The sequence below is a fragment of the Chlorocebus sabaeus genome, chromosome X (genome assembly GCF_047675955.1).
Source record: "Chlorocebus sabaeus isolate Y175 chromosome X, mChlSab1.0.hap1, whole genome shotgun sequence".
NCBI lineage: Eukaryota > Metazoa > Chordata > Mammalia > Primates > Cercopithecidae > Chlorocebus > Chlorocebus sabaeus.
This window is the reverse complement of record NC_132933.1, coordinates 82,320,135-82,332,497: the sequence shown is the minus strand read 5'-3', so window position 1 is coordinate 82,332,497 and position 12,363 is coordinate 82,320,135. Positions and strand designations below refer to the sequence as shown.

Genomic DNA, 12,363 nt, shown 5'->3' with positions numbered 1-12,363 from the left:
AAAGAGAAAATCTACAGAGACAGAAAGCGGATCTGTGGTTGCCTGGAGCTGAAGGTGGGAGCAAGAATTGTCTGTAAATGGGCAAGGGGGAAATTTCTAGGGTAATGGAAATGTTCTAAAACTGGACTGTGGGAGGAAGGATGGAGCAAGATGGCTGAATAGAAGCCTCCACCAATCATCCTCTCTGCAGGAACACCAAATTTAATAACTATCTGCACAAAAATTAAGAATAAAAAATCAGGTGAGTGATCACAGCACCTGGTTTTAACTTCATATCACTGAAAGAGCCACTAAAGAGTGTAGGAAAGACAATCTTGAATTGCCAATGCCACCCCCTCCTATGACCCAACAGTGGCTGCATGGCATGGCGAATCTGTGTGCTTGGGGAAGGGAGAGCACAGTGATTGTGGGATCTTGCTTGGAACTCTGTGCTGCCCTGTCACAGCGGAAAGTAACACTGGGCAGAACTCAACTGATTCTCATGGAGGGAGTATTTAGACCAGCCCTAGCTAGAGAGCAATTGTCCATCCCAGTGGTTGGAACTTGAGTTCAAACAAGCCTTGCCACTGAGAGCTAAAGTGCCCTGGGGTTCTAAATAAATTTGAGAGGCAGTCTAGGCCACAAGGACTGTAACTCCTGGGCAAATCCTAGTGCTGTGCTGGGCTTGGAGCCAGTGCATCTGGGGGACATGCAACCTGGTGAGACACCAGCCAGGGCAGCTAAGGCAGTGATTGCACCACTCCTCCCTCAACCCCAGGCAGTGCAGTTTGCAGCTCCAAAAGAGACTCCTTCCTTCTACTAGAGGACTAGAGAGGAGAGGGAAGCTTAAGAGGGACTTTGTCTTGCATCTTGGATACCAGCTCAGCCACAGTAGGATAGGGCACTTGGCATAGTCATGAGGGCCCCATTCTAGGCCCTAGTTCCCAGATAACATTTTGAGACACACCTTGGGCTAAAGTGTACCCACTGCCTTGAAGGGAAGGACCCAGTCTCAGCAGGATTCATCACCTGCTGACTAAATAGCACTTTGGTCCTCAATGATCAGCAGCAGTAGCCAGGCAGTACATACTGTGGGCCTTAGGTGAGACTCTGAGACATGCTGGCTTCAGTTGTGACCCAGTACACTCCCAGCTGTGGTGGCTATGAGGAGAGACTCCTTCTGCTTGAGAAAAGCTGAGGGAAGAGTAAAGAGGATTTTGTATTGCAGCCTAGATATCAACTCAGCCACAGTGGGTTAGAGCACCAAGTGGGCTCCTAGGGTCCCTGGTTCCAGGCCTTGGCTCTTGGACGGGATTTCTGTATCTGTCCTGGGCCAGAGAGGAGCCCACTTCTCTGAAGTATGAGTCCCAGGCCTGGCAGCATTCACCACAAGCTGACCGCAGAGCTCTTGGGCCTCAAGTGAACACTGGCAGTAGCCCGGCAGAACTCCCCACACCACCTGATGGTAGTGGCCATGGGGAGAGACTCTTCTGCGTGTGGAAAGAGGAAACAGTGGGAAAGACTTTGTCTTGTGGTTTGGATACCAGCTAAGCTGCAGTAGAATAGAGCACTAGGTAGACTTCTAGGGTTTCTGACTCCAGGCCCTGGCTCCTGCATGTCATCTCTGGGGCCAGGGGGAAGTCGCTGCCCTGAAGGGAAGGACACAGCCTGACTGGCTTCACCACCTGCTGACTGTAGAGCCCTAAGGCCTTGAGCAAACACAGGTGGTAGCCAGGTAGTGGTTACAGTGGGCCTTGGGTGAGACCCAGTGCTGTGATGGCTTCAGGTCTGACCAGCACAGTTCCAGTGGTAGTGGCCACAAGGGTGCTTGTATCACCCCTCCTCCAGCCCCAGGCAGCTCAGCAGAGTGGAACAGAATAGCAAACCCAGAAATAAATCCATACATCTACAGTGAACTCAATTTTGACAAAGGTGCCAATAACATACTTTGGGAAAAGGAGAGTCTCTTCAATAAATGGTGCTGGGAAAACTGGATATCCAATATGCAGAAGAAGGAAACTTGAGATCCCTATGTCTTGCCTTATACAAAGATCAAATCAAAATGGATTAAAGACTCAAATCTAACACTTCAAACTATGAAACTAATACAAGAAAATATTGGGAAATCTCTCCAGGATATTGCAGTAGGCAAAGATTCCTTGAGCAATATCCTACAAGTATGGGCAACCAAATAAAAAATGGACAAATGGGATCACATCAAGTTTAAAAGCTTCTGCACAGCAAAGGAAACAATCAACAAAGCGAAGAGACAACCTACAGAATAAGAGAAAATATTTACATACTACTTCTCTGATAAGGGATTAATAACCAGAATATACATAGAGCTCAAACAATTCTATAGGAAAAATAATCTAAATATCGAGTTTTAATATAAGGAAAAGATCTGAATAGACATTTCTCAAAAGAAGACATACAAATGGCAAACAGGCATATGAAAAGGTACTTACTATCGCTGATCATCAGAGAACTGCAAATCAAAACTACAATGAGATATTGTCTCACCTCAGTTAAAATGGCTTATATCCAAAAGACAGGCAATAGCAAATGCTGGTGAGGATGTGGAGAAAAGGGAACTTTCACACACTGTTGGTGGGAACGTACATTAGTACAACCACTATGGAGAACAGTTTGGAGGTTCCTCAAAAAACTAAAAATTGAGTTACCATATGATCCAGCAATCCCACTACTGGATATACACCCAAAAGAAAGGAAATCAGTATATCAAAGAGGTATCTGCACTCCTATGTTTGTTGCAGCACTGTTTACAATAGCTAAGATTTGGAAGCAACCTAAGTGTCCGTCAACAGATGAATGGATAAAGAAAATGTGGTACCTATACACAATGGAGAACTATGCAGCCATAAAAAAGAATGAGATCCAGTCACTTGCAGCAACATGGATGGAACTGCAGATCAGTATATTGAGTGAAATAAGCCCAGTACAAAAAAAAAAAAAAACAAACTTCACATGTTCTCACTTATTTATGAAAGCTGAAAATTAAAATAATTGAACTGTTGGGGAGAGAAATAGAGAGATGGTTACCAGAGGAGGGGTGGGGGAAATGTGGGAATGGTAATAGGTACAAAAAATAGAATGAATAAGATCTGTACTTAATAGCACAACAGGGTGATTATAATCAACAATAATTTAATTGTACATTTTCAAAAACTAAAAGTATAATTGAATTGCTTGTAACACAAAGGATAAATGCTTGAGGTGACAGATACCCCATTTATCCTGATATGATTATTATGCATTATATGCCTGTACCAAAATATCTCATGTAGCCCATAAACATATAAACCGCTATGTACCCACAAAAATTAAAAATGAAACATTTTTTAAATTAAAAAACACTGGATTGTAGTGATAGTTGCACAACTCTATAAATTTACTGAATTTTGCACAAGCCATGGTGAATTTTATGATATGTAAATTATACCTCAAGAAACCTAATTTTAAAACCACTGAATAAACCTGCACAGAAAAGAAAAAGAAATCAGCAGAGGAGGGACTAGAATACAGGTCTTCAATGTTCCTTCTACTCTATCACCTGCTTCTGGGAAAGGATGGGAATAGCAATAACTTTTTTCAAAAGGTTCATATCATCACAGAGGAAGTAATCATCCCACCATGATTTGAAAATATAAAATAATTCAAAATGCCTGGTGGTACTGCTATTTGGACCTAATCCATAATATACTTGTGTTAGAAAATGTCTACTTTCAACTATTTATATTTCAGAAAACCCAGGAAAATTCTGTAGTGTGTAACTACAAAATTGTAATATGAATTTATCATAAAACTCATATCAGAAAGCATTATTGTATATAATTTATAGTACACAAGACAGTTCAGTTCTTTAAAATTAACTGAAAGTTTAATATCACTATTTGACTTACAGTGCGGCTAATGTGGCTCAGAGCATCTTCAAAATAGCCCCAAACTTCTTCCAGGGGACAGAGCTCTACATTCGACGCCCCATCTGGCACTGAGAGGTTAATCAAGTTGTGCACACATTTGCTGAAAATCAAAAAGAGAAAACTCATCCCATAAGGAAAGAAATCATTGGCTTCATGGCTAAGATAAGTAAAATCTGGATCTCATCCCAGACTAACAGCTTCAAAACACTTCTGTTCTTCCCTCGGTTTTATCTGGCCTCCAACCTCAGAAGACAGATTTTTGAAGCTGTAAAACAGGTTGACCAATCCTTTCTTTTTTCATGCCTATGGTTGTCTTTCATTCTTTTTTTAGTTTCCCGCACGAAGGAGTTGTGGCTGTCTATTATATTTTATGAGCTGGTTCAATTTACAGGCATTTTAAAGCATCTTGGTACTTCCTCAAATGGGCAAGGGAACTGGGGTTTAAAGTGGAACGATTCCACAAGAACTGTCTTTCGTGCCTTAACACAGGGAGACTGTAATGATGTTTTCCAGACAAAAAAGTCACACAACATCTATTTTTCCCCATGTCTGGACACAGAAAACAAAAAAGTCTCCAATAGATAATATTTTATACAGCACTTATCGGTGCTTAAAGTGCTTAGAAAAATAATGAGGCAAACATAGCAAAATGTTAACATTTGTTAAATTTGGGTGCTGTGTGCCTGTAATCCCAGCTACTCATGAAGCTGAGGTGGAGAATCGTTTGAGCCCAGGAGTTTGAATCCAGCCTGGGCAACAACACGAGACTCCATCTCTAAAAATAAAACAAATACATCTGGGTGGTGGATACGTTGGTGTTTGTTATATTAACCTCTGTACTTTTCTGTACATTTGGAATATTATTTAGTGATGAAACAAAGAAAGAAAGGTACTTAGCAGTTTTATTATATACACAGATTCACACAAAGAAGCAACTTTTCCCCTTTTTTTTTCTCCTTTGGGAAAAGCAAGCTCCTTGACTTTGCTAAATGATTATTGGTCTGTAATACAACTCTCAGTATGGAGCTGTCCACAGGAGTGCCCCCAGATCATCCCCAGATCATCTCTTAAGTTGGGTCAATTAAGAATGATTGGTTACTTATGAGGCATTGACTATAGTTCTTTTGGCTATCAAAAAGGCTGGATTAAGTTTTGAATTGTATTTACTAACCTGTATTGTGATACATCAATGGATTCTTCCTTTTTGTAGAGCAATAAAGCCTTTTTCAAGGCCTTGAGAGCAATTAAAGGATAGTGTGCAGGCTTTTCCATTGCTATTACTAGAGGAAGAAAAGGAAAAAGATTGGGAACATCATAATGTCACCCGTCACACTTTTCATCCCAGGCTACCACTTGCTTTCTCTAATGAAACTGGGCTGAAACAGATGAACAAAAATAAACAACAATGAATTTTATAAATGATAAATCTACAGTTGCTTTTGGAAATAGCTTCTATTTTCTGGGCAGAGTAGCATGGTGGGATTACCAGGTAACATCCTTTTTTCAGCAAACATCAACAGAAAACCTACTGTTTCTATGACCTTGCACTCAGTCATACAGGTGAAGCAATAATCTTATGAATGAGAGTCAAGGAAGGGCACACTAAGAAGGAAATAGAAAGCAGATCAGTGAAAGGGCACTAATCAAAACAGGTTTGTACTAAAATGTCCTATTTTTATCTGATACTAAAAATAGGAAACACTTGACAAGGGAGTATCAGAGGTAACTAACCCTAAGACTTCCACATGCATTTAACAGATTTTTAGAATTGGAGTTCCGTTATACAAGGAGCAGTGGTCACTGTCACATGTCTATAAAGTATATATCATCTGCTCCATGGCTCTAGGAATTCTGTCTTGGCAAGACCAAGGAAAGGCAAATGTGACTCTTGTGCACTTGGAGCTACCTAATATTTTTATTAACCACACACATGCTCCTGAAGAGGGTGAGAGACAAAAAGGGAAGAAAATTAGGCTGTTTCCTGCAGTGTACTCCCAAAGAGGCTCTAAGCCCCCAAACCTACTTAAAGTTCAGGCTGGAATTTGAGAGTGGCAGTTGTGTTAAAAAATATTACCAGTATTTCTCTGTACATTTCAACAAACTGCTAAGATTGCATCACTTTTGATTGTTGAAGCATTCAGTTATTTCTAGCTAGCCCAGAAAAACTTTCTAAAGTTTGAGCTCCCCCTATTGTGTAGTTACACAATTAAATTCCACACAGAAAAAATTTGAGCACCTATTAGGAGCAATGAACGTCGCTAGGGTTTGTAAGTACAAATTAAATAATTATTGTTTATGACCCTAAAGAGATTATAATCTCATAGAGTGAAGAAAATAAATGCAAAAATGATCATAATACAAAATAGTCTAAGAATGGCGTTAGAGAAGGAGAAACAAAGTGCTATGAGGAAAAATTATTTCCTACCTGGAGGTAAGAAAGAAGAGTAAAGAGAAGAAAAAAAGTCATACGATAGAAATGGCCACCAGCCTTACAAAAGCATAAATACAGCTCTTACTTGCAATTGTTTCAAATGTTTTAGTTTCTAAATGAGGCAGCTCCCACACTGATTCCAGGAAGCTTTCCAGTAATGGATCATTCAATTTGGCTCTAACTTCAAACTCGTACAGCAGAAGCAATTTCTCACATGAATCATTTGAGAAGGTCCCTAAGAAAAAGGCAAAAATGCAACATTCTTTGTGATTATATTTATTATTCTCTTTGGTTGTAATCTCACTAACTGGAGAGGTTTTCCTTCTAAGAAAAATTAATTTTACTTACAATTTGAAGGTCAACTTCACTGCTGTAGACAGATTCTAAATTTTATTTTTGTTTTTTTATTTGATTCTAACACATTTTAAATCTACAAGCTCACCACTACTTCCAACATTCTGTAGTGCATTCACTAGAACTACCTATATTTTCTCAAACAATTGCCACGATGCTTCTAATCAGCCTGAGAAAACCCGCAGATATTATTGATTCTAATTCAAATCCAATGTTTACTTGCTTCTTGTGAACTTTCAACTGGGCTGGTGCTCACTCTAATGGTTGAGTTAACCAGAAGATACAGTGCTGTATAAACTAACAGTGATTTTATTTTAAGCAGAATAGAGGAGAGTTTCCAAACTGTTTCATTAGTCGACAGAATTTCTTGGGCATCAGCATAGAAAAAATTTCATGTCAGGTGTCATACACCAAACTATGTGAGACAGTTTTCATTCATCCTTCTTGGTAGATTGAACATTGAAAAATGTTTTGAGGTATGACATATAGACAACAAACTGAAAGAAGTACTCTAACCTTACACAGCTTGACGAGTTTTTACATGTGTTTAAACCCGTGTAATAACTACCTAGATTGTGATAACAAACACTTAAAACTATACAGAAGGTTCCTTTGTGCTCCTTTCCGGTCAATACCATCCAACCAAGGTAGCAACTATCTTTACTTTTCTGCATCTATGTTTTGCATCTATTTTCATGAGGAATCTTGGTCTGCAGTATCTTACATTGTCTTTGTCTACTACTGGTATCAGGATAATAGTCTTATAAGATGAACTGGGAATTGTGCCCTCCTTTCTGGATGAGTTTATATAGAGTTGGTATTACATCTTCTTTAAATGTTTGGTAGAATTCTTCAGTGCAGTTTTCTTTGTTGGAAGATTTTAAACTATGAATTTAATTAATAGGCATAGGAGTATATATTTCTTCTTGAGGGAGCTATGGTAGTTTGTGACTTTCAAGAAATTTGTACATTTCACCTAAAATTCTAAATTCATGGACATAAAAGTGTTCATAATATTCTCTTATTACCTTTTAAAATGTCTGTAGGATCTCTAGTGAGGTCTCCACATCTATTCCTGATATTGTTAATTTGTGCTTGATTTGCCTGGCTAGAGGTTTATCAATTGTATTGATTGTTTCAAAAGAAAAAATCTTTTGGTTTCATTGACTTTATCTACTGTTTTCTGTTTTAAATTTTATTGATTTGTGCTCTTATTTTTATTACTTTTTGCTTGATTGGGTTTAATTTGCTCATTTTTTTCTAGTTTCTTAAGGTGGAGACTTAGATTATTTGAGACCTTTCTTTTTTCTTTTTCTAATAGAAGCATTTAATGCTATACACATTTGTCTAGATACTGCTTTAGTTGTATCCTAAACATTTTTATATGTTGTGTCTTCATCTTCATTCAATTAAAAAAAATTCCTAATTTCCCTTGTCGCTTCCTCTTTGGTCCATTGGATTATTTTAAAGTATGTTGTTTAATTTCCAAATATTGGAAGGTTCTACAGATAACTTTTTATTAGGGATGTATAATATAACTCTATTGTGGTCAGAGAAAATACTTGGATATTTCAATAATTTTATGATTTCAATACTTTTAAATTTTTTGAAGTTTGTTTCGTGGTTCAGAATATGGCTTATGATGATGAATGTTCCTTGTGAATTTGAAAAAACTGTATTCTGCTATTGTTGGGTAGAGTGTTCTAAATGTCAATTAGGTCAAGTTGGCTGATAGTGTTGCTCACGTCTTCTATATCTTTATTGAATATTTGTTGACCTATTCTATTGATTACTAAGAAAGGAATATTGAAGTTTCCAAGTAGTTATGGATTTGTCTATTGCTCATTTTAGTTCTAGCAGTTTTTGCTTTAAGTGTTTTGAAGCTCTGAAAACAATTCCATTTACAATAGCATCAAAAAGAATAAAAACAACAATCTTATTCACAAGATGACATAATCTTGTGAATAAAATTCCTAGTGAATCCAGTAAAATGCCATTATAACTAATCAGCAAGTTCATCAAGATCAATATACAAAAATCAGTTATTTATTTATTTATTTATTAGAGACAAGGTCTCACTATGTTGCCCAGGCTGGTCTCAAACTCCTGAGCTCAAGTGATACTCTGGCCTTTGCCTCCCAAAGTGAGCCACCATGCCTGGCCAATTCTATATAGCAGCAATGAGTAAGCTGAAAATAAAATTGAAACAAGTCCCTTTATAACAGCATCAAAAAGAAGAAAACACTTAGAAATAAAGAACAAGGGCCAGGCACAGTGGCTCACAACTGTAATTCCAGCACTTTGAAAGACCAAGGCAGGTGGATCACTTGAGGCCAAGAGTTTGAGACCAGACTGGCCAACATGGCAGAATCCCATCTCTACAAAAAAAAAAAAAAAAAATTAGCCGGGTGTGGTGGCACATGTGTGTAATTCCAGCTACTCAGGAGGCTGAGGCATGAGGATCACTTGAACCAGGAGGCAGAAGTTATAGTAAGCCGAGATTGCACCACTGCACTCCAGTCTGAGTAACAGAGTGAGACTCTGTCTCAAAAAACAAAACAAAACAAAACAAAACAAACAAACAAAAAGGAAAGGAAAAGAATTAGTGTAAACATATAGTTTTTAGTGTAAACAGCTGGGATGCTGATAGGGATTGTGTTGAATCTATAGATAATTTTGGGGAGTGTTATCATCTTAACAATGATAAATCATCAAATCCATGAACATGGGATATGTTTCCATTTTGTTACATCTTGTTTATTTCAATGATGTTTTATAGTTTTTAGTGTGTAAGTTTACCATCCAATGGGGGAAAGGGTAGTCTTTTAAACAAATAGTTCTGGGACAACTGTATAGCCACATGATAAAGAATGAAGTTAGACCCTGACCTCATAGCATATACAAGAATTAACTTGAAATAGATCAAATATTTAAAGATAAGAGCTAAACTATAAAACTCACAGAAGAAAACAGAGGGGTAAACCTTCATAACTTTGGATTTGGCAATGGATTCTTAGATATGACAATGAAAGAAAAATAGATAAACTGGACCTCCTCAAAGTTAACAAATTTTGTATTTCAAAGGACATGATCAAGAAAGAGAAAAGACAATTGACAGAGTGGGGCAAAATTAAGGCATATATCTGATCAACGACATGTATCTAGAATACATAAATAACTCTTGCTACTCAATAATAAAAGGCAGCTTAATGAAAAATTGGGAAAGGGTGTGAGTAGACATTTCTCCAAAGAAGATATACAATGGCCAATAACCATCTGAAAAGATGCTCAACACCATTGGACATCAGGAAAATTAGTCATCAGGAAATCAAAACCATAATGAGATATCACTATACATTCACTAGGATGGCTAGAATAAAAAACGCAGGTAATACAAGTGTTGAGAAGGAGCTGGAGAAACTAGAAGCCTCATACATTGCTGGTGGAAATGTAAAATGATGCAGCTGCTTTGAAAAACACTCTGGCAGTTCCTCAAATGATTAAACACAGAGTTACCATATGACCTAGCAATTCCACTCCTAGGTACATACCAAAAAAAAAGTGAAAATAGGTCCACACAAAAACTTGTGCATAAGTGTTTAACAGCAGCATTATTCATAATAGCTAAAAGATGGAAACAATCCAAATGTCCATCAACTGATGAATGGATGAATAAAGCATGGTATGCCCAAGCAATGGAATATTATTTGACCATAAAAAGTAATGAAGTACTGACACGTGCCACAACATGAATGAACTTTAAAAATATGCTAAGTGAAATAAGGTAGTCACAAAATCCGTGTATTATATAATTTTATTTAAATGAAGTGCTCAGAATATGCAAATCTATAGAAACAGAAAGTAGATTAGTGGTTGCTCAGGGCTTGTGGGAGAAATGCAAGGGTAACTAAAGGGTATATTTCTTTCTTTTTGAGGTAATAAAATGTTCCAAAATTGATTGTCGATGGTGGTTGCACATATCTGTGAATATACTAAAGTGTATTGAATTGTACACTTTGATAGGTGAACTGCATGGCATGTGAGTCATATCTCAATAAAATTGTTTGAAAAATTGAATTTGTATTGTGTATTCTTTTGGAACCAACTTCTTTTACTCATAATGTCTGTCATATTCATAAATATTTTTGTATGCTATCAGAAGCTCATTCCTTTCATTGCTTTGTAGTATTCCATTGTATGAACATACCACAATTTATTTAATCTATCATTCTGCTGATGAACAGTAATATTGTTTCAAATTTTTAGTTCTTATGAATAGAGCTGTCTTGAACATTCCTGTACATACTTTGGTGAACAGATGCACTCATTTCACCTGAGTATATATATAAAAGGGATATTTCACGGTCACTGCTGGGATAGAAACATGTTTGATTTTAGCAGATACTGCCAAACAGTTTTCCAAAGTGGTTGTACCAATTACATTTCCACTCTGGAGTGCCAGAACTCCAGTTCCTTCCCATCCTTATTAACACTTGATTTTTTTTTTAGTTATTTCAGTGAGGGTGCAGTGGCTTCTCAATGTGCATTTTCTTGATGAATAATGATGCTGAGCATCTTTTCCTTTGCTTATTGACCATTTATACATTTTTTTTGGGTGAAATTTCCATTCAATTCTTTTTTTTTTTTTTTTTGAGATGGATTTTCACTCTTGTTGCCCAGGTTGGAGTGCAATGGCATGATCTCAGCTGACCGTGACAGAGACGGGGTTTCTGTGTTGGTCAGGCTGGTCTCGAACTCCCAACCTCAGGTGATCTGCCCGCCTCAGCCTCCCAAAGTGCTGGGATTACAGGCACGAGCCACTGCACCCAGCCATTCAGTTCTTTTGTCCATTTTTGTATTGGGTTATTTGTCTTTTCTTGTTGAGTTGTAAGAATTCTTTATATATTCTGGAAGTTGTCAAGCTTATGTATTGTCGTATCTTCTTCCTATCTGTGGCTTGTCTTTTTCTTTTCTCAACAGTGTCTTTTGACAAACCAAAGTTCTCACTTGTAATGAAGTCCACTTTATCAATATTTTCTTTTATAGTTGGTAATATTTTGTCTCCACAAAGTCATGAAGATATTCTCCTAGGATTTTTTATTTACTTTATTTCATTATCTTTGAGACAGGGTCTCACTCTGTCACCCAGGCTAAAGTGTAGTGGTGCAATCATAGCTCACTGTAACCTCAAATTCCTGGGCTCAAGTGATCTTCTTGCCTCAGCCTCCCAAGTAGCTGTGACCACAGGTGCATGCCACCACACTGGGCTTTTTTTTTTTTTTTTTTTGTAGAGATAGAGTCTCGCCATGTTGCCTAGGCAGTACTTGAACTCCTGGGCTCAACCAATCCTCCCACCTTGGCCTTTCAAAGTGCTAGGATTATAGTACTGTAAGCCACCACACACAGCCCCAGCTGGGCTTTTGATTGGGATTGCTTTGAATCTATAGATCAATTTGGGAAAACTGATACATCTTAACAATACTGAGTTTTCTAATACATGAACATGGCATATATCTGCATTTATTTAGGCCTTTAAAAATTTATTTCAGCCATGTTTTAAGGTTTTGTGGCTTTCAGTGCAGAAGTCTTACACATCTTTCATTATAGATTACTAGGCATTTGATGGATTTTGATGCTATCAAAAACTGTATTTTA

General features: G+C 37.6%; 1 protein-coding gene across 2 annotated transcripts in view; it reads right to left on the bottom strand.

Moving 5' to 3' along the window:
- TEX11 (testis expressed 11) overlaps positions 1–12,363 on the bottom strand; it is a 348,904-nt gene that overhangs the window by 23,360 nt on the left and 313,181 nt on the right. For both annotated transcript variants that reach the window (XM_007992000.3, XM_037988900.2), the window contains 3 exons: positions 6,440–6,589; positions 5,095–5,203; positions 3,903–4,023 (listed from right to left, as the gene is read on the bottom strand). In XM_007992000.3, coding sequence (XP_007990191.1) covers positions 3,903–4,023; positions 5,095–5,203; positions 6,440–6,589 — 380 coding nt within the window. The remainder of the gene's footprint in view (positions 1–3,902; positions 4,024–5,094; positions 5,204–6,439; positions 6,590–12,363) is intronic.